The sequence below is a fragment of the Mustela lutreola genome, chromosome 6 (assembly GCF_030435805.1).
Source record: "Mustela lutreola isolate mMusLut2 chromosome 6, mMusLut2.pri, whole genome shotgun sequence".
Classification (NCBI taxonomy): Eukaryota; Metazoa; Chordata; class Mammalia; order Carnivora; family Mustelidae; genus Mustela; species Mustela lutreola.
Window position 1 is genome coordinate 151,177,877 of NC_081295.1, and position 17,164 is coordinate 151,195,040.

General features: G+C 46.5%; 1 protein-coding gene across 2 annotated transcripts in view; it reads left to right on the forward strand.

The window, feature by feature from the left end:
• The window catches only part of E2F3 (E2F transcription factor 3), a 74,317-nt gene extending 57,848 nt beyond the window's left edge, over window positions 1-16,469 (forward strand). The window contains exons 2-7 of one of the 2 annotated variants that reach the window (XM_059179442.1): window positions 5,825-5,936; window positions 7,138-7,357; window positions 8,765-8,923; window positions 11,740-11,854; window positions 13,192-13,327; window positions 14,463-16,469. In XM_059179442.1, the coding sequence (XP_059035425.1) occupies window positions 5,825-5,936; window positions 7,138-7,357; window positions 8,765-8,923; window positions 11,740-11,854; window positions 13,192-13,327; window positions 14,463-14,725 (1,005 nt within the window). In that variant the 3' untranslated portion in view covers window positions 14,726-16,469. The remainder of the gene's footprint in view (window positions 1-5,824; window positions 5,937-7,137; window positions 7,358-8,764; window positions 8,924-11,739; window positions 11,855-13,191; window positions 13,328-14,462) is intronic. The other variant, XM_059179443.1, reaches the window with a different exon arrangement.
• Window positions 16,470-17,164: the final 695 nt, after the last annotated feature.

Genomic DNA, 17,164 nt, shown 5'->3' on the forward strand with positions numbered 1-17,164 from the left:
TCATTACCCTGTATTTAATTTTATTTCTCAGAGATAACCTCCATTAACATATGATGTGGATCTTTCCAGACTTTCTTCCTCTCTGGGTACTTGGAAATATTTAGAGCAAAGTGTATGTTTTATCGTTTTTCTTACCCTTATAAAATCCCATTTTATGTATCCTTCTGCAACTTTAATTTTTCCCCTTTGCACTTCTTGAAAACCTTTCCAAATAGGTAGAGCTTAATCTCCAGCATATGTATATGTGTACAGACACATACATGTCTGCATAGACACATGCATTACAACATACATGCCAGCCTCGCAGGTGAGTAATGGCAGAGCATTGTGATTTACCTGCCAAGTGGCTGTGGGAATTTATTGCTTGGTTCATTCAAAATAGATACGTAAATCCAACTGCGTGCATGCCCAGTGCAAGGCTACTTAAGACCTGAGCTCATGGTCCATTGAGGAAACCAGGAGCATATATGTGAGTTATGATGGCAAAATGAAGCCCTGGCGCCCTGAAAATTGCTATGGCAACAGAGGAGGGACCTTTCCATCAGTCCAGAGAAGGCATGGGCTCCAATCCTGGTGTCTGTGACTTCACGGAGACATTAGGTACATCCTTACCTTCTCTTCCTCGGTGCAAGGTGGATATGGTAATAATTACCCCAAATGCTTCATGAATGCCTACTGGGAAAATGTAGTCATTTCTAGAAAAGCGTCGGGTGTCCGTTAGTGTTTGGTTAGGTAAACAAATCATGGTGCACTAATTAATCCAGTATTCTGTAGCTATGAAAAATAAAGTCATTCTGTGTACCGATAGGTCAAACTTGAAGATGTATGAAGAGTAATGTGTGGTTTACTATCATTTGTGTACAATTTCTTTATAGGTTGCAGTGGTATACACCTATATACATACTTGTAATTCTGTAGTCTGTCTAAAAGGATATCAAGGGGGGAGGGGCCCCTGGGTGACTCCATTGGTTGAGCGTCTGCCTCTTGATTTCACGTCAGGTCATGACCTCAGGGTCGCAGGATCGAGCCCTGCATCAGGCTCCCTGCCCAGTGGGGAGTCTGATTCTTCTTCTCCCTCTGTGCCTTCCCCAACCTGTGTGTTCACTCTCTCTTTCAAATAAATAAAATCTTTTAAAAACAAATAAAAGGTTATCGAAGGAACTGAACAGTCTTACCTTCGAAAAAGGGAGCAGAACCAGGAGCAGGGAGAGAGACGTGCATTTCTCATAAGCACATTTGCGCTCTTTGAATTTCCTCGTGTGTTTATTGTGTAAAGGAGCGTTCTTAAAAATTACGAAACAAGTAAAAGTCTATGTTTATCATAGAGTAAGGTGGCATCCGTTTAGTGAAACTTTTCAAATATTCTTATGTGGCAGGTTTTCACAGTCATTCCGTAAAGCTGTTGTAGGCATCAACCTTGGAGTATGTGTATTTACTGACCGTGGGATCTCGGAAAAGTTCCTTAAGCACTCTAAACCTCCACCTTCTCCTGTAGGATAGGAAATAATAATAACAACTACTTTCTGGGGATGTGTGAAAATGAGATCGCATGATGAGATGCAATGAATGGTGCGTGACAATGTGTCGTCCTCAGCCGTTCCTCGTGTTCTAGCTAATGCTGGCAGGGCTGGCTCTTGAAGGACAAGGGGTTGCAAATGGCGGTGATCTAACTCAGTCTTCTTCTGCAAGAAAGGGAATGTGTTGGTTCGCACAAATGGAAGTCTTGCCTGCTTCTGGGCATGGCTCTATCTAGCACCTCCCTCGAAGGTACTGGGACTCAGTCTCTCTCCATCTCTTTGCTTCCACGTTGGTTCATTACCCTGGTGGCTCCAGGCTTACATCCTACCAACTCCCCGTGACAAGAACCCACCGTTTCTAACCAAAGTCCCCGCACTGGCCAATTCTCCTGCCTTGGTCGTAGGTGCATTAGCCAAGGCGTAGGCACTTTAGCCAAGGGACTGGGAGGCAGTGATTGGTGGGCCCAGATTGCAGTCCTCTCCTTTGAGCCCCTGCTGGGAAGGGTCAGGCTAAGATGTTGATCATCAGGGTTTTTGCTTGTCAGGCTGAGAGACAAAGAAACCACCTGAACCAAGGACTGTGGAGAAATTTCTTCCCCAAAGGGAACAATAGGGGCCAGGCTGGCAGAAACTGGATGTTCCCCCTCACGGCCCACTGCTTGGCTGCCTGACAGTTATTCCTATTATTTTTATATATACATTTTCAGAAATTTAACAGTACAACTGTTCATTACAATAGCACGTCATCTCCGTTTGGGCTGAGGTTCTCAAATTAGCACATGGTTCCTTTATAATAAAAGCCGCCCCTGATAATGCCTCAGGAACATAGCAGTGGGGGTGACCCACGGCACAGCCCTCCTGTCTAGCCTCTACTCTCAGCGAGGACCCGATAGCTTGGCCTTCTGCTGAGCACCAGGTAGATGCGTCGCTTTACCAGTGGGGCCCCGGATATGAAGGTCTCTTTATAAACGGAGTAACTCCCAGTTCAGGGAAATGGTCACCCTAAGCAAACAAACATCTCTCTCTGACTGAGAGAGATTTCCATCTGCCCTGGTGTGAGCAGAGACGACCTGGACTGCTTAAAACCTCCCATCCAGTTTTTTGGGTTTTTTAACCAGACGTGCATGCTTGCCTTTGTTAAGGTAAGCGTTGACATAACGCTGCTCCGTCAGAGACCACAGTGTTTGGCCCCTTCCCAAGAGAGAGCCCAGTTACTGTGCCTGTCCGTCCCCAGGTCTGGGAGCGACAGGTAGTAAGTACTGTGTGTTCCTCTCAAAGCCGTTCAGCCCCTGCCACTGCACCCTGGACGAAGGCTCATGGGATAGCCTACCAGAAGCGTCCAGTGGGAGAAGGAGATGACACAGTGATCACCTCCCAAAGCACGCCCTGTCTCCTGCACGGCAGTAAATTCCAGGCGCTGGGAGACTTGGTGGGATGATGACTGTTGGTGCAGCCCATAGGACCGCCTCAATCTCTACCCCCCAGGAGGATTTGCTGGGGCTGCTCTCCCTCCGCCGCTCATTTCTTGCTGTAGACATAGGGGCTTGGTGATTGATTGCCTCAGAGGCTGAGCTATCTTAGACCTTTGCCTTCTGGACTTAAGGATTCTCTGGCAGTAGAATTGCCTTCAAGATTTTGTAGATTTTCTACCTAGTATTTAGATCAGATCAACTATCCAAAGGCACACCACCTGCCTAGTCCTGGTCCTTGAAGTTGGACCTCTGTTTCTTAGCAACAGATCTCCGAGAATTTCCCCAGCCTACAGTTTACGGCTTCCATAGGCCTTTGCCTCAAAGCAATTTGGAACAATAGCCTAGATGGGAAGACAAAAGTAATGTGCCCCCAGGCGGCCAGCCTGTGGGTGGTTCTTTCTTGCCAGTGTTCAGAGAGGTAATATAGACTTTGAGACTTCAGGGCCCCCAAGAGTTCTAGGTCCCAAGCTCTTCCCACTCGGCTTCTTTCCAGGGCCCTTCACCTGGAGGGAGTCCAGCTCTGTATCTCTCAGATTGCTTTCAATGGAGAGAAAAGGCCTCCATAGCGAAGCTGTTCCCCTCTGACTTCCAGGCAAGCTTCAAATGAGGTCTCTTGTGGGTAATTTCCTGAAGGCCCCAGAAATGACCCACCCACTCTGCCGCTCCCCGTTGCACCAGGGCTCAGCCTGACTCCGCCTGTCCCACAGGCTGGCGCTTGCAACACCACACTTCCATTTCCCTAACTCGAAGAGCTTTAAGCAAAAAGGAGATGTTATGGGCTAATGCAACGGAGAAATCTGAGGCAAAGACCAATCGTGGCCCCTAGCATATGACCTTGATTCAGACTTTTGAAGGACAGACTCAGACCCTCTCTCTCCATTTCTCCACTCCACTGGCCCCTGGGGGCTCTCCATTCTCCATGGCTTCTGGCTGATGTCAGCCTTCCAGGGAAGGCACAACACCTCCTTGCCAGGAGTTCCAGAAAAATCCCTGGGGTTGGCCTTTTTTTACCCCACTTTGGTCATATACAGCTCACCGTGGTCATTTTCCAGGGGGGCAGGGGGCGGGGGGGTCATCCAGGCCGGGGTCTCGTCGGGGCACAACACACTTGGGCTAGCACCGGGGACGACTGCTCCCCCAAAACAATCAGGGAGATTTTGCCTCATCAAGAGGGCATGTTTGGTGGCCAACCGTCACAACAGGCTCACACAAGGATTTGACCGAATATTTGGGAAGGGAAAATGATGTTAAGAAGTCTGCCAGATGTCATTCCTAGGCCTTCAGAGTGAAGTTCAGCCCAGCATTGCCCAACAGAAAAAAGGCAAGCCACGGGGTAAAAATTATATACATAGATAGATAGAATAATAATTGTCATACTATCTGATTTAACCATATTTCATAAAGCCAAAATGGTATCATTTTAACATGTAATCTGTGTAAAAATGACTAGTGAGATCCTTTACCCTTTCCTGTGCTGAGTTTTCGACCTCCAGCGTGTATTTCCTTCTTCAAGCACATGCTGCCGGCGGGGGGGGGGGGGGGGGGGAGGGGCACGCGGCTGGGGACTGGTGGAGAGAACAGAGCAAGATTCGCCGGTAACTTTCTCTAGAGAGGCTGCATCTCTGTCCTCAGCTGATAAGTTATCCCTCCGTTTCCATGTCATGAGGGGTTAAGTTGAAATTGTGCGTGCCCTCCCGAGAAGAACGTGGCCATGCCGGGTGTCTAGTCGGTGGCCCTCCTGTCCAAACACCCATCCCACCGTTCGGTTAGTTAGTCCACAACAGTTACTTAATGATCTGTCTCCTCTCCAGGACTCTATAGGCTAGGGAGGCAGACGCACTTACCCATCTTGCTTTACCTCTGTTCCCTAAGCCCAGTGCCCAGTCCACAGACACTAAATCGATATCTTTTAAGTAAAATTAAATTAGATGAAAAACGTGGATGAAGGGGTGCCTGGGTGGCTCAGTCGGTTAAGCGTCCGACTCTTGATTTCAGTTCAGATCATGATCTCAGGGTCTGAGATCAAGCCCCATGGGGGGCTCCATGCCAGGCATGGAGGCTGTTTAAAATTCTCTCCCTCTGCCCAGCCCCTCCCTAAAATAAAAGAAAAAACTGAATGAAGACTCCTCATTTGCCTGGTTTGATGACAAAATTGGAGACAGGAATACTAGTGGAAACCCAAGATTGAGCATTTGCGTTTTTGTTATTCTGATGAATGACCATTTGCAGTCTGTGACTAGCTGTGTTACTGTTTAATCACTCTTTCTTCAAACATAAATATATGTATAGAGAGAGAGTGATTGAATACCTACAGAAACCCAGGCTCCTTGCCAAACCCTAGGTATACAAAGATAAATGGGAAACAGTCCCTGCCTTAAAGGAAATGAGAAACAGATAAGTAAAATAACCCTTCTATCCAATAGGTGTTATAATACACAGAAACACAGTGTTTGGGGGGAGCATAAGGAAGGAGATCCAACCCAGATCAGAGATGAGTGAAGGTCAGCAGCGGAGTGTCACAAGGGAAAAGCGAATTTATGTTCCAGGGTGCCTGCTGTGGTCTGACTGTCTCACCCCACGCCTGGCACATAGTGTTGAATCAGTGAAGTGGGTAAGCAGAGTGGCCCGTGACCTAACCCTAAAGGACCAGAGGAGGGATCCGTCTGAGCCTAGACGGGTAATCCCTTGCAGGTGAAGAGCGTTTTGGCGCCAGCGCAGACCTGGAGCCAGCAGCTGGCCAGCAGCCCGTTTGGCTGGTTTGGGTCCCCCCGGCAGCCCCACTGCTTGTGATCGCCCACACGACCGGTGATGAATGATTGCACTTTCCCGTTGCAGGCAAAGCGAAGGCTGGAGCTCGGAGAAAGCGGTCACCAGTACCTCGCAGATGGCTTAAAAACCCCCAAGGGCAAAGGAAGAGCCGCCCTGCGAAGTCCAGATAGTCCAAAAAGTAAGGATCCATTTGGTCTCGTACTCTCCTTGGTGTGGGCTTCCTACCTTTCAAAGCTGCTGGCTGCGAGGGTGCCACGGTGGGGATAATTGTGGCACGTTGTGTCCTTTTCCACTTCTCTCTCTGTTCCCCTCCAGAAAATAACCGAGTATCTGCAGACACCCCACAGACACTGCAGGGTCCCTTCGGTCCATGAATACTGACTCGGGAGGAGGCCTTTTTAAATGTGTGCAGTGTCATTTTTCAGCTCGGAATACAAGCTCCCTGGCACCATTCTATAATCAAATTTAATTTTAACTTCTCTTCATGGACATCACTTTGGAGACCGGGCTCCCTGGGCGTAGAATTGTGCCAAGGTCAGTCAGGTCTGCGCCCGCCTCGTCCTCGGGCTCCGCACAGGGCGCTGTCAGAATGGACCAAAACCCAACCATGGCAGCTCGTTTTCCTTTCCACTGATTGTTTCTTTGACGAGAGAGAGAGAAGTAGGTTGGAAACAACGAAATAGCCCTTTAAGTCTCTGGTGTTTAATGGAGATGCTAAATTAGCATCTCCCCTTTCCTGGAGTTTACGAATCAGGCCTTCCCAAACCCTGTGCAAGGAACCCCCGCCCTCAGCTTAAATATGGTATTGAATGAGGACCTAACATGCAGGAGGGACAGGGCGAGTCGATGGAAAGGCTGGTTGGGTATTCTTCATTGACATGAATGCCGGTGCCCAGGTTCCAGACTCACACAGACCATGGACCCTGCAGAGCTGGTTGCGGGGGGTCAGGCTGAGCCCCTCTCACCGCCCCCATCATGAAAATGAAATGCAGGAGAGATTCGCAGCCCAGGCCCTCGTGGGTTGGGCTCTGCACGTGCTGGTGTTCAGAGACCATAGCACGGTTTCATTCGTTCAACAGATGATGTTGAGGCCTGCCTTGTGCGGGACCCAGGGAGGAGGGTGAGGCCAAGTCGGAGCTCCTGGGAACATCACAGCACAACGCTTTCATCCAACGGGAATTCGTACTGTCCCTTTCTTTTCTAATAAAGCCATTTCATAGCTTTCTGTAACTTACCGAGAACACTGGCCGTGGCTTTGCTTGGATGCTAATCCTTGGGCTGCAGCGGGAAACAGGGCTCGCCTACCTGCGGAGAAACCCTTCATTTCTTTACCTTTCCCCCTATCCCCCCCACCCGCTCGGCTTTTGTTTTTCTTTAAGCTCCAAAATCTCCCTCAGAAAAAACACGGTATGACACATCCCTTGGTCTGCTCACCAAGAAGTTCATTCAGCTGCTGAGCCAGTCCCCCGACGGGGTCTTGGATTTGAACAAGGCGGCGGAGGTGCTGAAGGTGCAGAAGAGAAGAATCTACGACATCACCAACGTGCTAGAAGGCATCCACCTCATCAAGAAGAAGTCGAAGAACAACGTGCAGTGGATGTGAGTACGAGCCACGGCCCCGGGCCCCGGCGCCACGTTCACACCCGCGCTGCTTCCGCAGGCTCCTCCCCGCTGCCCCTGAGCCCCCGGCCGAAGTCCAAGGGCTCTTTGCCCTTTAGATGCAGTCGGAGACATTGGGTTGGCCTCAGGCAAGGGGGTCCCTGCCCACTCCATGAAGGTGCTGTTCCTCTGCACCCAGGAGGCCGCGTGTGCTCACGTGTGTCATCTGAAGGATGCTGGCCCGTGTCTGCGGCTCGTCTCTAACAGGGGTTTGGAAATGAACCACAGCTCAGTATGAACACAGCCATGTAGCTGTCCCATGGCCACGTATCCTCATCCGTGGCTCTAACGGCGGGTCAGCTTGCTTTCTGTGTAAAAATAGAGGCAAGACTTAGAGGCCTCAGTCCCTCCTGGAGCGCAGGGATGATAACACATGTCCCCTGTCCACCGACACGTGTGACTCAGCGTATGGTTAGTCTCGTTTGTGAATTGCGGACGGAGCACTCGTGTGGCCGGTATTTTAGGAGGAACGATGAAGGCATTGAGGGAAGGAACAAATCTGTTATAGGCTGGCTTTGAGAAAAGACTCCCTCAAACATGATTTGAGTGCAGGGAACGTTTTGTCCTTTTAAGGAATTTTGTGACAATTCAAGTGACCCATTTTGGCCTGTGGTTTAGAGAAACCTGTTGGGTAGTGGTCTTTGTTCAGTGTACAGTGCACACATCTGTTCCCTTAACCTCCTTTTCCCTTTCCGTGGTTGCTAGAAGACCCGCAGGAACTACCTAGGTCTTTTGTGCTTCCCGAATGATATTCTGTTGAGTTTGAACCAGTCCTCTCTTCTTTCACATTTTTCTCTCTCTCAATATCTCTTTATCCTTTTTTTTCCACCCGTTGTTTCTCTTTCCTCCCGGGAGGCATGTGGCAGGCAGGGGCTCCTCCTTTTGCCCTTTGAAGTTGAGCCTTCCGAAAAAACCGGCCTCCTGGAGGACAGAAACCTGGGAATTACAGTGTTGGCGGTTTATTGGGTTTTCTTGCCCTCCATTTAATTTCTGTAGTGTGAGAGGTGAAAGACTGTGTGGACAAAAAGTAAATACAAAAGTATAAATGTTCTGATGTTAACACTCGGCTAATAAGTGTGTCCTCCTGTGTCAAGGGGGCACATCTTACTCAAAAGGACATTTCTAGGGCGGGGTGCCTGGGTGGCTCAGTGGATTAAAGCCTCCGCCTTTGGCTCAGGGTCCTGGGATTGAGCTACCTACTTGTGATCTCTCTCTGTCAAATAAATAAATAAAATCTTTATTTTTAAAAAAAAAAAAAAAAAAGGACCATTTCTCGCTGCCCCTCCCCCGCACGCTCTCCCCCTTGGCCCCTGAGCAGTTACGAAGAGTCTGTGTTTGGGTTCCCAGGGGCTGCAGTCTGTCTGAAGATGGGGGCATGCTGGCCCAGTGTCAAGGCCTGTCCAAGGAAGTGACCGAGCTCAGCCAGGAAGAGAAGAAATTAGATGAACTGATCCAAAGCTGCACCCTGGACCTCCAACTGCTAACCGAAGACTCAGAGAACCAAAGATATCCTTTGTGCACCTGTTCCTTGGGGGTTAGTGCCTTCTAGAACACAGCCAGTGTTGACAGGCTGACTCTTCTGCACAGGTAGAATTTTACTCTGGTTAACGCGTGTTCTTCACGTGTGGTTGGGGACATACGGATACACACAGCGCGCCGGGCGGCACTGTTCTAAGATAGATAAGGTGTCAGCGTTAACATTAATGACAACAACCAGCAGCTCCCTCTCTGCCTCCCCAGATTTCTGGTGGGCGTTCACTGTCACTGTTGGGGTTCTCACATTCTATTTTCTTTTCATCAGATATTGGAGCAATAGGAATTTGTTGAATCTGTCTGAGCTATAGCTGAAGGAACGAAGAGCCTAGAAAAATCATTCTGTAGCCTCTACCCGTGTGTTAATGCTGATGCTCAACACCAGAAACTGATTTCTGAATCACACGCCCTCCCACCCTCGATGCCTGAGGCGTCTCGGTCTATCCATCCATTTACAGACATTGGTCCTTAGAAATCGTTTTAAAAGCCAGTTCTTGTCAACTGGCTGACAATCTGTTGGCCGTCACAGGAAAACTCGCTCTCAGCATCTCACTCCCCACAAAAAGGGAGAAAGATGACTTCGTCGCGTTGACAAGAAGTTTTTGCAGTATTCCCAGTTACGCGTAGAAGATGAAGCCCGTATTTTAAGAAACTTCACCTCTTAAGTTGTGTCCCCCCCCCCCTTCTGATTGTTCCACATTACCTTTTATGTCTGAGAGGCTTTCCCTTGGAGGGTAGGGGGACATTTATTGTTCAGTTGAGGCTGTTTTTTGAAACCGCGATTACTCATTTTCTGTCGACCACAGGATTGATCTTGCCCACTGATAATTAGTGAGGTAGAGAAGAGGTGTGGTGATTTGAACCCCCAGTGGCAGCCAGAGTGGGCTTATGAGGGAAGAAACAAGAATAGATCTAGTTGAGCTGTTTCATTCACCCTTTAGCTGGGAGCCCCGTGGAGGACGAGACAGGGTGGTTACATGTGATTGGCAGCTCTCTGGAATGTGCAGCTTACAACCTCGTTGACAACATCAGCTTCCTCTGGGGCCTTTGTTGCAGATACTGAAAGCTTCCTTGCGGGGAGCTGCTAACCCAAAAAAGCAAATTCAGGAGGGAGCCACAGTGGAAGTACTTTTAAGTTTGTAAGATTAGAAAACGTGTTTGCACAATTTATTTCAATTCGCCATTCGGTTCCGAATGTGGTACAGCTTGTTCACAAATGTGTTGAAATTTTCCTTCCTGCAGGATGTTGAGTAACTTGTAGATGAGTTTTTATTTTAATAAGTACTTGTCACGTAGCTTTTTGACAGTGGACTTGTGGGGTAGGTACCTGGTTATCAGTTTTTCCATGTTCTCAGTGAAAACTCAGAACTATCAAGTCTCATGAAGACAACAGTTGGCTTCCTTGACGAGGTACATGGTGACCTAAGACCCAGACTCTTGCCTGAGCTGTCCTGTCAAGCTCAGTGCTGAATTTGCTGTCGTCTCAACCATTAAGACTTAAGGAAGACAATCTGTGATAGATGTCCCTAGAAATACATATAGATTTGGGGTGAATGTGCTTTTTTTCTGCACAGTAGGCTCCTAGCTTCCTTCAATTTCTAATTAAAAGCCACTGTTCTAAGAGAAGCATTTCCTTCTAACTCTCTAAACCCTATTTCTGTATGAAATTTGTTAGATCACAGACTCAATTTTCTAATATTATATTACCTGCAGAAAGGCCTTCATTGAGTCATGTGATTTGCTGTTTTATCCTAGGCATTTTTTGTGTGCTAACATAAAAAACACAACAGGCTAAAGACATTGTACGTTATTTATGTCACTCCGTGTCCCTTATAGAAGAGAGCTATGTGACTCTTATAAGAGAGCTATGTGAACTCCTTTAGTGCCAAGTAAAAACTCGTCTCTCCAGGCAAGCTTGCATGAATACTCTTTATCATGTAGTTAAGTACCATAGCCTTTCATGATATCCTCTTAGGCTCAGCCACCAGGACACTTAAAAGAATTGTTCAGCGCCCAGAAGTCATGACCAAGGGTAGGGAAATACTCTTTCACTCTCGTTTCCTGCAACAGTGTTTCTCAAATTAATTCAGGTTGCAGAGCATTTAGAAGCTGCTTTCCCTCCTTGTGAACACTGAAATAGTGATAGTGATATTGTAGAAAGGATAACTTTTTTCTAACAGAAATGATGACTTTCTTATCAATAGGCAGTATGCAATCACAACTAGCCCAAGTGCCCTTAAGAAAACAAGCTGTCTGCCTGACCGTCTTCTGAGTTCTTCCACCTCTTTATCTGTTGGCTACTCATGTGTTCATGTGCGTAGCTACTGACGTTTGCTAACAGTCGAGCAGCAGACAGAAGTTACCAGAGTTCCAAAAATTATATGGGCAAAGAGAGCTTAATTTTTTTTTTCCTATAAATTGGGATCTGCCATCTTTCAACTTGAGTGACAGAACACTTCACCAAAGTTCACTGAATGTCCGTGCTCCAGAGGAACCCAGCTAGGAAATCCCCACCAAACTGGGTCTGGGTTTTCTTCTGATAATTTAACTATTCTGTTTCCATGTTTAACATTCTCCATCACCATGGGCTTTTTAGAAATGAGTAGGAGAACGCTATGGATTTGTCTTGTTGTTTTGAGTATCAGAAAAGGTTTGCGAGAGATCCCGTGTGTCTAAAGATCGAGACAGAGAGACCAGTATATTCTTACGAGTCATAAAATACTTGAAAATTTTTCCATGCATCTGTTCTGTCAGTCTTCTAAATGGTTACATTCCTTAACACTCACTACGTTAGCTTACGTTACATATCAAGATATTCGAAAAATTAGTGGCCTTAAAGACCAAACTGTTATAGTTGTCAAAGCCCCTCCAGAAACAAGACTTGAAGTGCCTGAGCCAATAGAGGTAAGGAGATAACATCTTTGTCCATCTGCAGAGATCTTTTTGGAGTGCCCGAAGTTAAAGAATCATTGACATGTGGTCAAAGTATGCATTCTCCTGACACTCGATAGTTCTTTCCCATCCCTTTTACCTAACTGGAATTTCAAAAATATTTCAACTGCTCAGTACATATCGAGTGTCTCAAAAGTCTAATATTAACATCGTGGGGCCTTGAACGCAGGGTATGGTGCCCTGTCCCTCTAGTACTTTTTCTTTCTCAACATTTGGTATCTGGAGGTTCTGACTGATTTCAACCATTGGGGAATTTCATGTTGATTGCCTTGGATTTGTTCCCCACCAGGAATAGAGACATAAATGTTTTAAGGTATCTCCCTAACTTTAATTAAAAAAAAAAAAAAAAAGTATCTCCGTAACTTATCTTAGCACATTTTAAGAATTTATCTTTTAAAACATGTTTACTTTTAAGAAATCACATGTGACTTTGGCTGAATGGGTAGACAAGAATACTATAAGAAAGTAGGGAGCATATTTTTGTCATTAGTCTCTGATAATCTTTGCTAATATACGCCTGGACCCTAACTATAAGATAAAGAAATGTAGCAGAAAGAAAATGCATAGAAAATAAAAAGAGAGTGAGCGTCACAAGCTCCCATCTAGGGTAGAGTTCTCACCTAAATGATAATAATAGAACTATGACCCAGATGAAGGAGAATTTTAGTAGTTAGTGTGCTGCATCCTCTTATTAAACACTGCTCCTAGCACTTAATACTCTTCATCCAGTGGTTATTAAAGTTCACATAAAAATGCCCTGCCGTAAAGGGATAGCAATATGGAAATACCGCCTTTGAAATACTTGAAGGATCTTTTCATAGTTTGCATAGAAGGAATATATTTGAAGAACACAGTTCACCTCCTCTTGGGCAGGGGTCCCCAAACTTTATCTTTAAAGGGCCAGAGAGTAAATAAGTTTGGCTTTGTGAGCCATAGCTCTGTTGGTTCTACTCAATTGCACAACTTTGCCATTGGAGCCCAAGAGAAAAAACAAAAAACAAAAACAGCCAGAGGCAATCCGGAAACAGTGGGAAAGGGCATGATTCTCTGCCAATAAAACTTTATTTACAAAGCCAGCTGTTGGACTGGATTGGGCCCTCGGGCTGCAATTTGCTGGCCCCTCCTCTAGAGGATGACCGTCATCACCTGATGGGGGGAGAGGGGGGAAGAGACCACCGGGGAAGAAGCAAAATGAACAATGAAAAGTACCCTCACTTCCCATTTCTGGATGAAAAGTACTATAGCTCTCATGTCTCAGTTTGAACTTTTCTCACTTGTTCTGTCGATAGAGCCTACAAATACATTTGGCAAGTACCCAAGGGCCCATTGAGGTTTATTTGTGTCCAGAAGAGACAGAAACACACAGTCCAATGAAAACAAACAACCAAGACCACAATGGGAATATCCCGAAACCCCCTTCCAAAGGTAAAAATTCCACTTTTGTCATTTGGAAAGTATATTAATGAAGGTGACCGGAAGGATCCGGTGCCGGAACCACATGCCTAGGCAAGAACCAAAAACTTCTGCTATTTAGCGCTATTAAGGTAACTTTTTTTTTCTTTTCAAAGGCAGTCTGAGTAGTTACAGAATCAAATCATGGTCTTGAGCCAATGACTCCTCCGCCCACAGACGGAGTCCCTCAGGCTTTCGCTATGGGCAGAAATCGCTTCCCTTACAGTGTTTTGGAAAGCCCGCTGGGGTGCCGAGTAAAGCTGTGAGCTGTCTGAATGAATCATCAGTTACACTTGGCCACACACCTTCGCCTGATGCCTCTGAGATCATGTTAGCAAAAAGGAAAGAGTTTGGAGCCAAGAGCCTTTTGTCAAAGAAGTTGAACTTGATTTCCGCTCCTCTCCTCAATCCCACCCCCTGGGGTGATGGGGACAGGCTACGGGAGGAAGACCCTGGGAGTATCTTAAGTTCTCCCCCGTTTTCCACTTTCAGACTGGGGATATGTCTTCAGCCTTTCCCGTTACTGTCTCCCAATATAGCCGCAAGAATTGGAGCGATTTAAGTGACTCGGGTCTGATTTGTAACACTGAGCACTGTGATTGCCACGGCAGCTCAGATGGTAAAACGAAAGATCACCTTTTTTTGCCACAGACATTCAAAGTGGTGATGTCTTATTACGTGCATTTTTAAGAAGTATCTTTAAAGACGTTATTTGTTAAAAAAAAGACTAAGTGAAAATCCATTGAATCCCTACGAGGAAGCCAGCTTTTCAGCATGTATGTTTTGTTTTGTTTTGTTTTCCTTTAAATATTGACCAGCTGATAGCCGAGAGAAGTGTTTGAACTTGTTAGCCTCTAATCTTTGAAACGATTTGTATTCTTGTTTGCTAACCGTAGGCATCCCAAAAGTTGAGTGAGTTAGACCAGAACAGAGAAAAGTTGTCAGTCACGGTGCATGAGGTGGGCTGGACCACAGTGGTATCTGATTGTCCTTCCAGAAGGTCCTGGCTTTAATAACAACCCCATGCATAGTCTTCCAACAAGTTGGTGTGATTTGTCTCCTAACTTATTTTTCGGTTTCCTCCAATTTTTTTTTCCCCCCCCTTCAGACTTGGCTTCAACCAACTCAGGACATAGCGATTGTTCGATTTCTATGGCCAATCTTTCTCCTTTGGCCTCCCCAGCCAACCTCTTACAGCAGACTGAGGACCAAATTCCTTCCAACCTAGAAGGACCATTTGTGAACTTACTGCCTCCCCTGCTCCAAGAAGACTATCTCCTAAGCCTCGGGGAGGAAGAAGGCATTAGCGATCTCTTTGATGCTTATGATTTGGAGAAGCTCCCGCTTGTGGAAGACTTCATGTGTAGTTGATTATGCTTTGTGTGACCTCCCCTTATAAACCAATATTTTTTTATTATGGAACCAGAACATCTGTCATGCAGTGTTGCCCCTTCCTAACTTCTTCCTCCGAGATAGTATCATGAAGTAAACTACAAACTTCAGAACAAAGCTGACATTTTAATGAATTTAAAAGGGGGGGGGATTGCCTTTTTTTTTTGGGGGGGGGGTTGTTTTTGTTTTTGTTTTTTTTGTCTAAACGCACAGTCGCGGGCTCCCTTGGGAAAGCCCTGCTTTGCTCCAGGCTCCAAAAATCTCCTGGATGAGTCAGCAATTGAGAAAATGTGCAATCAGGTGTCTCTCACCCGTATTTTTCTTCCCTCCCTCCCGGATTGGCTTGCTGTGCCTGACGGATGCGCTGTGGAATGGGGTCTGGCCACCTGGCCCACTCAAGAACAGCAATCTTCCTTAATAGCATTTCAAGCCGTGCCTTCTCCGCGGATTGCATGTCTTTGGGGTCTGCTAATATGGAACAGAACGGCAGGAACTGTAAACTTGAAGTCATGCAAAGTATGAAATGGATTTCTTCAGCTCTTCTTAGGAATATTTAAATTACTGTCATAATTCAGTGTAAGCTATGGACCTTGTGTCCTGTAGGAGGTCAAGAGAACCTGCACAGCCTTTCAGACGAAGAACCTCTTTTCTGATATTTGTTGCAGATACAGAAGAACAGTAGAGTTCTGCCACTCGGAAGCTGTTGTGGATTTTCCTGTCTCCATTAACCACTCCCATTCCCCTACCCCCAACGTATTTGTTAGTTTAAAGTTGATTTGTAGCAAATGCTTACTTAGGAGTTTTCTGTGGATTGTTTTCGCCTTTTTATTTTTATTCTTTTTAAATTTTTTTTTTTAGCTGCCATTTAAGCATTCCTGTGGCACCCAGCACCATTTCAATTTAATTGTTTACTTTGAAACGGTTTTTGCTAATTCACATTATTTAAGCAGAGACGTAGAGGACCTCTACTGATCAGAGCATCTATACGTGTGTGATCTAAGGTTTAACAGCCTCTGCAAGAAGTGTCACCCCACCTTGCTTCCTTTCCCAGGACGGGAGCTCGGAGCCAGCTGGTCCTGGGGCTCCCTCGCGGACACGGGTGGCCCGTTTGAGAGGAGAACCAGGTCAGATGACATAGCAGTCCCAAGGAGCAGCAGGTGTGGATCCCTCCGTCCTTGGGCTTCCCGGCCCTGTGACTGGGGCAAGGGCTCTCTTACTCTGCACTCAGGGAGACCACTTCTCAGGATGGGGTCAGATGGAGAGGCCTCTGGGGACAAAGATATCCCCACTGTGTCAGTGGCATTTACTTAAAAGCTGGTGAGAACAGGGCACTCCCACTGCATCGGGGGCTGCGATCGTCCTGGCCCAGAACCCATTCCCCTTCCTCTACGAAGGAGTCAGTTGGACCAAGGGAAGTCAATACGCGGAAGGAGAAGCGATAGAAGCCAGGGCGTCTCCTACTTTACTCTTCAGGAACGGTGTCCCCCAGTTGGAGGCTTCGTGTCAGCTGCAAATCCTACCAGTTAGGTCCAAGAATGGCTTTCCCATCGGCCCTGGGGAGGCACCCTTCTCCCGCTGGGCACATGGCATGGAACCTCAGGTCCATTGCTTGGATCCTGAAGACCACGGAAACGAGGGAGTCAGGTGAAAAAAAAAAAAAAAAAAAACAAACCTCAAAACGAAAACAGTTAAATTGAAATGCTATGTGCCTGACACTGTAGCACTCAATTCGTGTGTTTAACGGAATCGAAAATAATCCCTTAGGAAAAACACAAAACGAAACAAAAACAAAACAAAACAAACAACCAAACAAAAGACCACGAAAGCCCCAGCCAGTTTACTCAAGGTAGATTTCCACAATATGCAAAGTGGTGGTGGGGTCAAAACGAAGGACACCAGCACTTTAAACTATTTGTGTGGGTATGCGTGGGTGTGTGTTTGGGAAGAAAAACAAAGGTGCACATTATCCTCCTTTTTCTTCTTCGGCCTCCGTCCCCAGCCTCCTCCCTCACACACACTGGCTTTGGTACAAACAGCAGTGTGGTCTGTGATGAAGCTTTGGGGTGGGGGAGGGAGGGGGAGCTTTGTGTCAAGTGCCTACTGGAAATGCACTGTGGGGTTTTTTCCTGTATGGGAAACCATTTATGCCAAGCTTTTCCCCAGTTCCCATATGTATCTCATCTGGTTAGCTGCCTCTGCTTCCAGCTCTGTAACGATTCTCTTCGCCAGCTGCACGAAGCTGACTTGTTTCCAAAGTCTAAAGACTGAGCTCTCACCTGGCTAGGTTGTTGTGTGTTTTGTTGACTTTCTCGTTTCGCCTTTCCGTAATGTAATAATGCCGTATTTATTGTTTTGAAGATGAAAGGAATACTAATAAGTCTTAAGAGTTCCTTCACGCATAAGATTTTTTCCAGTTAG